This window comes from Thermobia domestica, chromosome 1, assembly GCF_964235325.1.
Source record: "Thermobia domestica chromosome 1, izTheDome1.hap1.1, whole genome shotgun sequence".
Classification (NCBI taxonomy): Eukaryota; Metazoa; Arthropoda; class Insecta; order Zygentoma; family Lepismatidae; genus Thermobia; species Thermobia domestica.
The window spans coordinates 157,439,499-157,453,163 of NC_137454.1; the positions used below are offsets into that span (position 1 = coordinate 157,439,499).

The 13,665-nt window shown below is 35.3% G+C and overlaps 1 protein-coding gene across 1 annotated transcript in view; it reads left to right on the forward strand.

Moving 5' to 3' along the window:
• Positions 1-1,609, forward strand: part of LOC145668725 (uncharacterized) — a 56,305-nt gene extending 54,696 nt beyond the window's left edge. Inside the window, exon 11 of the mRNA XM_081736884.1 lies at positions 1,347-1,609. Coding sequence (XP_081593010.1) covers positions 1,347-1,609 — 263 coding nt within the window. The remainder of the gene's footprint in view (positions 1-1,346) is intronic.
• The last annotated feature ends 12,056 nt before the right edge of the window (positions 1,610-13,665 follow it).

Sequence of the window (13,665 nt, forward strand, 5' to 3'; positions counted from 1 at the left end):
ATTAAACCTATACAAAGTTACTTTAGTTAAAACGAATTTAGATATGTACATTCAGGCTTGAAGAAACTAATCAACTTTTGAAGAAACTTTTTCACTAACATATATTATGTTTTCATCGAAGAAGTTTAACCATGTAGTGTATTCTGCTTAATTATGCCCGAGATTGCTTCAATTCTAATTTTAATAGCAATAAAATTTTTAAAAAATTAAGCTGTGTTAAATAATTCTAATGCTATTTTTATGTTTGCAGTGTCATTTGGTGGGGTAGCAGGCTTATTTTTAGGTGGAAGCATGCTCTCTCTAATTGAGTTTATCTATTATTTTACGTTGAGAATACTATTATTGATATTTCGTTATAAGTGTCATACGAAAGAAAAGTTCCGAAAAATAAAACCGAAAACGAGAACTTCTAAACCAGTAGTAGTGATCGAAATGAAGAGTGAAACTAATATTGGATCCAATCAACAAGGTCTGAGCGTCACACGAGAGATTGTTCATTATCATCAAGCTTGGACTACGGCTCATGAACAAAAATCACTTGTAATGAAACAAAAGAGCAGGTAAGATATAAATTTATTTATTGGTTGCTTAATGGCAGGTGAGATCATCTTCCTGTGAGATTTATTTTCGGTTTTGCCTCTGCTGTGTGAGGACAAGTGGTAACTTATTTTGTTAATTGGATCAAGTGGACCAGAAACGTTGATATTTATAATCGATGATCAGAACACTCAATCAAATATAAATTAGTATGTCCAACTAGAACCTTTAGAATCATACTATTACAATTTACGCAACACACGTATTAAACATACAGAAATGTTCATGAATTGACTTTATTCTTCTACCGTAGTAGCAGTAACATCTCCCAGATAAGACCTAACTTCAACACATCATGATTTTAGAAAGTACTGGTACTCTTAGTGTTAGCGGTGTCGAATATTTGCATTATATTTGTTTGTTACTGTTTCTTTGGAATGAACTGGAATTTTGATTGTTTACTCTTACTCATTTCTTTTGAAATTTACTTCAATGTCCCTTACTTCATGAAAATCATTTTGTTATATATATAATTTTAACATCTACTAATCGAATGTAAGTAATATTAAGTTTATATATACTGAAACTTTGGTTTGAAAAAGCGTGGGATATTTAAATATGGTAGACTTGAGGAAGAAATCATTATAATCACATCATTAAAATTTCAATTAATTTTACATAAAACATGAAACAAATTTTCTATGTAAATCATTGATCTAAAAAGTAAAGATGGTGTAGGTACTGACTGAACATCGTTAATTGAAGAACTTTAGGCGTATAGCGATATTCCATTATTTTTTGAAAATTAGTAGATAATACTAATTTGGAGCATTATGGCCCTCATAATGGAGCATTTGGTGTGACTCTATTAGTAAATAAAACCACATACTTCGGCACAAGTGCCAGCAAGCAGTCGACGGATACGGTCACACGAATGGAACACGAAAAGGATACGAAGAGATACGAAGTAGACATAAGGAAACACAAAGACTCCTTCAACTGCTCTACAGGCTCCGCCTCCAAAGACTGGCTATATAAACGACACCTCGAGGCAGAAGACATCACTTGTTAACTGGTCATATCATACCTATGCATCCAAGCTGTAGCAGGCGGGAGAGACTCCTCTAACCTTACCTCTGAGCTGCAACGGGCAAGAGGTTCTTTTAGACCCAGCTAAAACAAGCTGGATCATTCTTAACCACCAAATCTCATAACTTCGAGCTCAAATTATAGAGGAAAGAACTTATAGATACTTATTTATTCTCGTGTACAAATTGTACAAACATCTTTTATAATTAAGATAAGATTAGAGAAACCCACTGTTGTTACTCTACCGAATATTACAACATGGTTAAAAGTGGTCGTAAGAAGGGTCACCTTAGGCAAGCTAAAGCAAATGCCAATATCCAAGAAGTGTGCAAATATATATATACATGTAGCACAGACATGATGAATTGAAATCTGGATAACGCTGCACCACCCTCTCTCAAAAAAACATAAGTTTTGGAACAAATAAACGTGACTGGATAAAGCATTGCCTGTTGATATCATGTTGTGTTATAGTAGTAGTTCTGAGAGTAGATTTTGTAGTATTCATGAAATATCTGCATAACATTGTGCAAATGTAGGCCTTTATGACACTATTGATTGACACTATGCAAGATCATCAGCTAATAAACAACAAATGTGTGTAATTTTTATCTTGAAATCACAAACGCACGTTTGAAATGCTTAATATACTTACTGACTCTACTCATCCCCGTTCTATATTGCATAGCACAACCTTTCCACAAATAATTGAAAAGTAAAATATGTATGGTTTGATGGTCGTGCCATGCTTATCTTTTTTTCTCTCTTGACAAACTAACATTTTCACTACATTCATCGACAAAGAAAATAACATAATTCAAATACAAACTGCATATGTAGCATGCTGCTTTCTTCTGTTGCATACTGCACAAAAGAATCCATCAATTGCTTAACATGATACTTATCCTTATTTAGTCATTTATTTATTCATACATTTATTTACTTCAAGGTAGCATGTTAAAACACACGATTACAATGTCCATAATATATATAACATTTAATTATTTAACAGATACAAAGAATTCCCTCCATCTGCCCTAAATTTTCTTGTGCTGCTAAGAACCAAAACAGTATCAACTTTCACTGATTTGTTGTACGTTATACTCAATTTCAATATTGGGGACTTTCTAATCTTGAGCATTAGTGTAGAGTCTGCCTTAATAAAAGAAAGTGATATATTTGTTCGAATATGAATTCTAAATTCATTAAGTTGGTCCATATAATCAATGTTATTTTAAAAAGTTTCCATAAAAATAACAGTTCCTTCATAGTTCTCCCTTCCAAACTTAGAGTATTGAAGTTCAAGCTCAAAGATAGGCTACTATATGTCATTGGATATAGTTGTGTTTTCTTGTATATCAAATACCTTTGGAATCTATTCTGAACTTTTCCAAATTTCGTTAAATTAGGTTTCAATGTGGATTGCACATAATGCCTAAGTATTCGAGCTTGGTACGAACTCAGTATTCATATAGCTTTTTAATAGTCTTAGTATTATTGAATTCTTCTGAGCTTCTGATCGTGCATCTAAGATTTTTAAACACCTGATCAACTACACAACTCAGTTTTTTCCTGGTAAATGACATGGGAATATGTTGGTCTCAATACGGTAGAAGCAAAATTTGACTTCAATGCTACGATCTGAAGAAAATATTACTGCTTCGACTTAGCGTTCTCGTCTGAAAATTGTAAGCAAAACTAACGAAGGAAAGGAGAAGAAAGAAATATTGCCAAACTTATCATATATTCATAAGTTGATACGCTTTCAAGAATAAAAAATATTATCTTGAAATTCTAATTAGCAATCATATAATATATCTAACCCATTAATCAGTAGCACATTATAAACATTCAGAAAGGGGAAGGAGAGAGAAGTCATGCCAAATATGAAACAATACCTGAAATGTAGTAAAGCAAATAAAATATATTGTTGGGCTTGAAATATGGAAGCACATTTTTGGGCTAATTAACTAACTTCCCATTCCCCATTCAAATATTGGCATAAAATGAATATGTATATTCAGCCCTTTTCTTGATAAAGTTGTCGCTCTTCATTAACAGCGTATTCAGAACATAGACAATAAAATTGAGAAGCAGAGATTTTACAACCGTGTAACGTAGGTTCCTGTCACTACGGCACGGCGCGTCCTCAGGTCGCGTTTCGAGGAGAAGGCCACTAGATATAGAGGTTAGCTGCGAATATACTGAATAAGCAGTCGCGGACAGCCGACTAGGACTGGTCCTCCAGCTTGGGGGTTTGGGTAGGACTAACAACCTCATCCTGTAAAAAAAAAAAAAGCACTTGTTCAGAAATATTCACAAAGCCTCGGACAAGGACTGGTAACTTGGCACGACCTCAGCAAAAGAAAATGGACATGAGATTTGGAACATGGAATATTAGGAGTCTTTATAGGGAAGGGCGTTAAAATCCGAAACGAGTGAGTTAGAGAAATGCAGGATGGACGTAGTAGGAGTTCAGGAAGTTAGGTGGGAAGGAAATGGATCTGTGAATTCCGGAAATTTTACGGGGAAGGAAATAAAAATCACCAGTTAGGAACAGGGTTTTTCGTTCATAAACGTATATTACCAGCAATTAAACGGGTTGAATTTGTTACTGACAGACTTTCTTTTATTACTCTTAAGGGACGGTGGTGTGATATTATTGTTTTAAATGTATATGCCTCAACTGAAGATAAGGATGACGATATAAAAGACAGTTTTTACGAAGAAGTGGAACGGCAGCAATTAAACGGGTTGAATTTGTTACTGACAGACTTTCTTTTATTGCTCTTAAGGGACGGTGGTGTGATATTATTGTTTTAAATGTATATGCCTCAACTGAAGATAAGGATGACGATATAAAAGACAGTTTTTACGAAGAAGTGGAACGGCAGCAATTAAACGGGTTGAATTTGTTACTGACAGACTTTCTTTTATTGCTCTTAAGGGACGGTGGTGTGATATTATTGTTTCAAATGTACATGAATCAACTGAAGATAAGGATGACGATATAAAAGACAGTTTTTACGAAGAAGTGGAACTTATATTTGACCAACTCCCGCGATACCATATGAAAATTCTATTAGGGGATTTCAATGCGAAGGAAGGACGAGAGGATATTTTCAAACCGATTATAGGGAACGAAAGTCTGCATAAGGAGAGTAATGACATCGGTGTTAGACTCTTGAACTTTGCAACGCCCAAAAACCTAATCGTGAAGAGTACAAAATTCCCTCACCGCGACATTCATAAATACACTTGGACATCACCAGACGGGAAAACACATAATCAAATTGATCACGTTTTAGTAGATAGAAGAAGGCAATCTAGCATAAATGGTGTCCGGTCGTCTAGAAGGGCTGATTGTGACACTGACCACTACCTGGTAGCAGCGATAATACGATAGAGGTTATCGTTGAATAAAGATAATATTCATTGTATGAAAACGGAGAGATTCAAGTTAAAGAAATTAGAAGAGAGCCAGGTAAGAGAGAAATACCAGATTGAAGTTTCGAATAGATTCTCGGCTTTAGAAGATTCGGAGTGCACTAGTGTTGAGGATATCTGGATTGAAATTAAGGATAGCATTAAAATTTCAGCAAAAGAAAAATTGGGACACGCGGAAATACGTAGGAATAAATCATGGTTCGACCAGGAATGCATAAAACTAGCAGAGAAGAGAAAACAGGCAAAATTACGCTGGCTGCAAAATCCGAATGAAATAACTACACAAAATTTCGCAGATATCAGGCGGAAAACTTCCAAAACTTTTAGAACAAAGAAACGCGATTTTCTGAAAGCTAAAATTAAGGAACTTGAAGATAATAGTAAAAATAAAAACACCAGGGACATGTATAAGGGAATCAACGAATTTAAGAAAGGCTATCAACCTCGTGCTTATATATTAAAGAAACCTGACGGTACAGTTCTCACTGACACGGATAGCATCTTAAATAGATAGAAAGATTTCTTTGACGATTTGCTTAACACGCAACCAAAAACTTGTGTGAGTGGAGAAAAGGAGATACACACCGCAGAACCGTATATTCCAGAACCAAACCGAATAGAAGTAGAAACCGCTATAAAGAAATTAAAGAAACACAAATCTCCGGGTGTAGATGAAATACCGGCTGAGTTAATTTTAGCTGAAGGCGAAAAATTGTGGAACAAGATACACAAACTCATTCTCCTTGTCTACAAAAAGGAAGAATTGCCACAAGAGTGGAAAGAATCAATCATTGTTCCAATTCACAAGAAAGGCGACAAAACTGACTGTAATAATTATCGAGGCATTTCTCTTCTGTCAACGTCCTATAAAATCCTTTCAAATATTCTATTGGCAAATCTGACTCCATACGCAGATGAAATTATTGGAGATTATCAGTGAGGATTTAGACGAAATCGATCAACTATCGACTAAATATTTACAATTCGCCAAATACTCGAAAAAAAGTGGGAATACAATACTCCGGTACATCAACTATTTATTGATTTTAGAAAGGCGTACCACTCGGTTAGGACAGAAACATTATACAACGTTCTTACAGAACTTGGAATACCGAGAAAGCTAATTAGATTAATTAAGATATGTTTAAATGAATCCCAAAGTAGAGTGCGGGTAGGAAAATTTTTGCTTTCACGTCGAAAATAACCTGAAACAAGGAGATGCGTTGTCACCATTATTATTTAACTTAGTTCTGGAATACGTTATAAGGAAAATCAAAGATAGCAGCCAGGGCCTAGAGTTGAACGGTATTCACCAGGTTATGGCATATGCTAATGATGTAAATTTAATAGGTGATGATAGGAGAACAATAGAAAGAAATGTAGAGATCTTATTAAACGTTTGCAGGGACATAGGTTTAGAAGTAAATGCAGAGAAAACTAAACACATGGAAGTGCGTCGGGACCGTAATACAGCCAATTATGGATGCGTTAAAATATTAAATAATACTTTTGATAAAGTGGATAGTTTCAAATATCTAGGATCAATATTAACAGAAGAAAATCATATTCACGGAGAAATTAAATGTTGACTAAAAGCAGGAAATTCGTGTTACTCTTCTGTTCAAAATCTCTTGCCGTCGCGAATTCTGTAGAGGAATTTGAAGCTTAAAATATAGAAAAGGATAATCATGCCTGTTGTTTTGCATGGCTGATAAACATGGTCGGTTACTCTGAGGGAAGAACACAGACTAGAAAGTATTTGAGAACAAAATCCTGAGACGAATATTCGGACCCAAGAGGAACGGGAATGTGGAATGGCGGAAACTTCATAACTAGGAACTACATAATTTATATGGTTTACCCAACATTGTTAGGGTCGTCAAGTCTAGGAGGCTTAGGTGGGTGGGTCATGTAGCTAGAATGGAAGAAAGTAGAAACGCTTTCAAAGTCTTGACTGGAAGACCAATCGGAAAACGACCATTAGGAAGACCTAGGCGCAGATGGGAGGACAATATTAAGATGGATCTCGCGGAGATTGGAATACGAAGTAGCAACTGGATGCAGTTAGCTAAGGATAGAAGTCAGTGGAGAGCTTTTGTGAACGCAGCATTGAACCTTCGGGTTAAATGGGCCATAGAGTTAGTTTAGTTAGTTAGAGATTTTACAATCTGTCACAGTATGCCTGATACTAAACTGTTAATTTTGCATCTTAATCCTATCCACGTGCTGTTAGGATCACGCTACTGGGCTTTATACGATTGTACTATTAGTACATATGTTCGTTACTCCATACGATAACTGTTGAAAGAAGGTGAACTTTTGAATTATTATTTATTTATTTATTTATTTTTGCAATCTGTATCTAAAGAGATTATCTCGGCCGAGTCTGTTAACAAAGTCAATCCGTTAACATGTTCATTTGTAACTATGGTTATCCATATATAAAAATATGAACTAAGATTAGAACTTTTTGAAGTGAAGAGGTAAAATTTCTTTTGAAGTTAACGGATTCTTTATTAAACCTCAAAACCTGAGATATGACAGAATTAATCAGAATTTCATGTATAATAATTTTATTTTATTGATCAATTTTTATTTATTTTATGGATATTGGGTTTTATAAAATAATGAGGTGAAGGTAAACAACTGTTAAGAATCGAGATTAACGCAAGCTGATGCAAATGTATTATTTAATTGTCAGCAAGATTCAGTAAACAAAAATGCACAATGGAGAGTCTGCGAATGCAGGAAGACAATGTATGTAATGCGTTAACTCCTACATAAACGACATTCTGTAAATCATGAAAAGTAATTGTAATCTGTTTGTGAACATTTCACACATTCACGGATATGAGGAAATTGCCTAGAATCGGGAAATCGGAGTGTATCGAGTGTTGCAGTTTTTGAGTCTTGACACGAGGAAAGAATTTGTTTTCCAAATGAAAGGAGGTCACACGTGCCGAACAGCAGACGACACCAGAGAATTCCAGAACGGAGAAGTTGAACAAAACCAAGAGACAGGAGGTCTTCGTGACAGACAGAAAGTGAGGGACAGAAAGCGAGGGTGACAGACAGTCAGATAGAGAACCAAGAATTCGAGTCAGAGAACCGCGTGTTCGATGGAAATAGAAAACCGTGAGTTCTATTGAAAGAGAAGTCATCGCGATCTGGATGGAAGCTTCAGATTTTAGAGAAGCTCCAGTATTTTATTAAAGAAGTTCTACGATTCATCTAGAGCATTTGGAGTGAGCCCAGACTTAATGCTAAGCAACAACGCCTGTCCATAGAAGTATCAACTTGGCGATACTGGATTCGACTCTTTAACACCGAGGTCATCAGCGAACGTCATCTGGAAGAGAACTGAAAGGTATGTGTTTCTCCTATTCAGGATTCAATTGCTCAATGCTCGATAAGCGATACTCGTCTGGCAAAGTTTCCGAATATCCGTAATCAAATTCACAACATCTACATTCATCACATTTTACGAAATAGAAATACAATTGTTATCTAGTCATTGAAGTCAATGTTTTATTATTAGAACTCAATCCCCAATTGGTATGTGTAAAATTTACAAACCTCTCGCATATGAATTTGAGAACTTGCCCACTCATTCTAGATGGTGAGTGGAAGGCGCTCAGCTCAGTTCAATTTATGCATCCCCAAATTAGGCACGAAGTGAGCTGGGTTGTCAATATGTAATATTGTTCCTAGGCAATTGGCCACCTCGTGCAATGGCATTATTTCCCGCCCCTTCTCCAGAAAAAACACATCTTAAAAGTCATAATTTTAAGTATGCTACCCTATTATTAACAACGAAGGGGAGGAAAAGCGCATTTGCATTCAGAAAGGCCTAAACACCACAAATACAATCTCGTTGTGTCTGGTACACGGACAAAATCTCGCGGCCGAAACATCGCCGCCTAAAATCTCTCGGGCCAAAACGTCGCATGGCCAAAATGTCGTCTTGCGGAATGAAACCTTTACTTAGAATTAACCCAATGAGTTTCTTAATATGCAATTCCATATTACAAATAATAATAATAATAATAATAATAATAATAATAATAAAAAGATACAAGACATCGTGTGTGTTGGCTTTCTCGGGGTATTACGTTTTCTCATACTTTCTTCATTACATCATTTCCTTCGTTCTGATCATCTACGTCTCCTTTAAAATTTGATCGAGATCGGTCGGGTGGCTCAAGAGGTATAATGTCACAAACATAGGCATTTTCATTTTTATATAAACAGATTTTCAAAGGACGCGTTAGAATATTTTCTTGTCATTATTTTAATTCAATTATATGTTATTACAAAATATATACATACAGCAATATATAGAGCATTCTGCATTGAAAAAATCGTCGTGATGAGGTTTTATATTGAGGAAATTTCTCCTCAGGCGAGATTTTGTCTCGCGACGTTTCGAGGAACGAGGTTTTGCCGAGGCGAGGTTTCAGCGCGGCGAGATTTTGGGCTGCGAGATTTTAGATGGCGAAGTTTTGGCCCGCGAGGTTGTCGCCGCGGGGTTTTGTACCCAAACCGTTGTCTTTATTTTTAAAATAATAATCTATTATGCTAGTGAAAGATAAAACAAACACAACTGCAGGGGAAAGATAGTAATCCTTTTTTATAGAGTTCAATATCGAGCTTCAATCTCAATATATCAGTTTGCAACTAGCTCTTTTATCTTTATTTCCCTTCCCTTCTTGATTTCCCTTCCATATAAGTTAAAAAGAAACTTGTTACCACCTTGAATGATAAGGAACTTGTTTGTAGAAAGACTAGTTTCCATATCAGAACCGTGATAACTAACTAACTAGAATAGGTGTTTGTACAGAATTGAGTTCTTAGATTTCACAACAATCAAGCAATTCATACTGAATTTCTTTGACCATTTGCTTTAGCATTGTCAATGTGACCTTAAACTAATGCGACCTAAACATGATTTATGAATGTAGTATTCAACAGAAGGTCACCTTAGTAAATTTAACTACCATCATCATGAAGTCTATTTCCAACAAGAATTTGACGCTCAGAACAAATGCAAGTGTTGCATATATGATAGAGCCGATCCCGACTGCAATTACTAGCAAAGATTCATTCAGAAATGTAAAAAATGAAATCTTTGAGTTTTACGTCCCGCAGATATGCCGGTTAGGCTAAAGGAGACGGTGATTACAAGAAATGAATGAAATGGTGGAATGAAGAAAGTGGGAGGAAACGGGACGACCCCGAGAAAACCCACGAGCACGGTGTTTGTCCACCACAGAGTCCACACGTCGCGAGCTGGGATCGAATTCATAAGTGAAAGCTTCGTATGATCTTCTTTACTATCTACCAGAGTTTATAGATTTATCATTTTTAATATGCATTGAGTAATCTTAATTTCTTTTAAAGCATCATACATTAACAAAAATGAAGGCTAAAATTTGTTTATTTAACAAAGTCTAAAATGCACCCCGAGAGAGAGAGAGAGATGAATTGGAATCACTAATAATCAACATTAGCAGCTATAACAACGAGTATGGAAGTGATAGGTAGATTCTTATAGAATATTACATCCTACAACCTGCCCGATGAATATGAGGAAAAACCACACAGGACACTAGAATAAAACTCGTAATTTCAGATTTACATTGAATTATCTCTAGTTTTCTGAATTAAAGGCTATGATAAAAGTTCTGTTATATGCAGAGCATATTACTGCAATTTTGTTTAACGTATTTGAAGAACAAAATGTTGCATAAAATTTATAGAGTATATTTTGCAAAATAATGATCTTATTAGGTTTTAAAAAGATCCTTCACAAAACATAATATTTATGTATTACACGGACCAGACAAAACATTATGAACACCCCTATAAACGAATACGTTGCGCTGACGTAAGCACGTGGCATAGTAGAACTACTCGCCAGACACTGGCAGGGATTTTACTCGAACAGTCAGTTTGATACTTGTGTGTAGAATGGGGAATACCGGCAATATATCAGAGTTCAACAAGAGTCAGATTGTGATGGCCAAATTGCTGGGAACGACGATCTCGTGAACAGTGTGACTTGTAGAGTTTTGGCGATCTGACGTGGTTAGTGTGTTTTGAAAGTGGGAAACGATCGGTGAAACCAGTACCAAAACCACAAAACATGGAGCAACCACACCTTACCAAAGTGTCGGACGTCGTAGAATATCGAACTAGCACAACAGGATATGATGAAAACTGTTGCAAAAATTAGCAACAAACTTTAGCAATGGACAAACCACGAATATGTCCGAGCACACAATTTGTTGTACATTGTTAGATATGTGCCTCTCCAGCCAACTAGTACCTTTGATCGCGCGGTATCGTCGATTACAATTGGAATGGGAGTGTGCTCATTGTCATTGAACTGCCGAATAATGGCACAACGTCGCATGGTCCAATGAATCGCATATTGGCTTCATCACATCGATGGTTAGGTCAATATCAGTCATCTTTCAGGGAAACAACTGCTCGAGACATGCACAATAATGGCTGCAGATCGTTGGTGGATTTATTATAATTTAGAGAACCTTCATATTATCATACATCGGCCTGGTAGTGCGTATAAGGGCACCATAACAGCTCTTAACTATCGGCAGATGATTACTGATCACATACATCCATTTGTGTCGGCCATATTTATACCTGGGAATAGTATCTTTCAGCAGCACCACGCTGAAGGTCATTGTTATGGTTCATTGGTTCGAGGAGCAAGGTGGTGAATTTTAATTGTTGCAATGGCCCTCAACGTCACCCAATCTTAAAACAAATGAACTCCTTTAGAATGTTATTGAACGTCATCTCATCGACTCTTCCGCGTAATTTACAGGATTTAAATAACTTGTGTGTACAGATGTGGAGCGCCATATCTCCAGTCACTTACAAATGTCTCATTGTTGTTCTCTGCTGTCCTGCCAGTGAAATGTAGACATATTAAATATTAGATAGGTGGTAATAATATTCTCGATGGTTAGCGTATATAATCTAAGCACGTACTGTTAGTAAATATATGATTTAGATATTGCATATCATACATAAATCTGTTGTTACAGGAACAGAATGGTTGATTGGAACTTAATGTCACCATTTACGTCCTTATATCAATCATTAAAGGAATATACCAAATATTCTACGATACATGGAGTAGCTTACCTTGGTAAAAGATCACTTAACTGGCCACAAAGGTAAATAAAGTTTGATATTTTCGGATTAATCAGTATTATTTTTTCAGACCAAATTAGCTTAGCATAAGTACCTCACACATATATATAATGAATCATTGTCCCTAAATAAATATTTGGTATATACTTTTGAATATTGTTTCATTGTTTGTTTTTGAATTTGTGATGTTACATAAGATTAGGTGAATTTATTAAATAGTGTTAGGCGTTTGAATTTTTTTCAATAGAAATTCAAATATTTTCTTAACCTGAAAAGTCACGGCAGTACTTAGCACATTCTGGATAAAAAGTTCAATGTTTGCATATTGTTTCGAAAGTTCCATAGAAAGAGACTACTCTTACCATCATTCTGGGTATCGAAGGTTATGAGATTATGATATAGATATATCTAGTATACAAATAGTACAAAATCAATGAGTAACATTACTCAAGAGGAGAGTACGTCAATCTTTTTGTTCTTTCTGGTGTTAATGACAAGTTGTTAATTATTTGTAATGATGTCAACATTAAACTTACAGACCATTTGCACTTGGCCATGAACGCTATTTGCTGATAAGAAAAGCGGTTTACCTTGTTATTCCAATATAAATTTATAAAAAAACACATTTTATGCTATGCTTATAGACAAGAATGTAATATAAGCATTACGTACATTATAAAAATTTATTTTAGTTAATTTACTTAAATGATAGTTTAAATACCATACTGAATACATTTTACAGTAATTTATTGTTTAATTTATTTAAAAGAGCAACAACACAAATAACGCAGTCATGCATACAAACACAAATATCACTACATAAAAATTTATGTAGTAATAATACAGTAAGAACCAGAAATTATTTCCTAACCCTAGATTCTGTTTTAGCAAACACTTTGAAATGAATTCTCCAAATTGAATACAGGTTCCAGCAGAGTACAGACAATCATATTTCTTCTACGTTAGGGGAGAAATTGAATTAATATGTTAAAATTATGAAGTTATTACTAAATAAAAATCTACCGATTTGTGAGAACGTCTGATTCTGTCTAAACATTGTACTTATTTATTTATTTATTTATTTATTTACAAACATAATTCCATATACAGCTGAACGCCAATTTACACTGAAATATCTAACAAATCTAACATGGGATGTACTTGAACCTGAACCCACAAAGGAAGGGAGGTGATGTATATAATTCCTGAAAGCTTGGGTCAAGGTAAGATCAAAACCGGTTACCAAAATTGGGGAGGTCTCAAGCATTCCGCTTGAGGGCAGCACGTTACTTATTTTTATTAACACCTTAAGTCCGTTGCAACCCCGAAAAATCTGAAACGGTGGGACAAATATAAAAACAGAAAAACATCTCTTTCATAATTTCAAAAGTACAACGTAAAATAAATTGT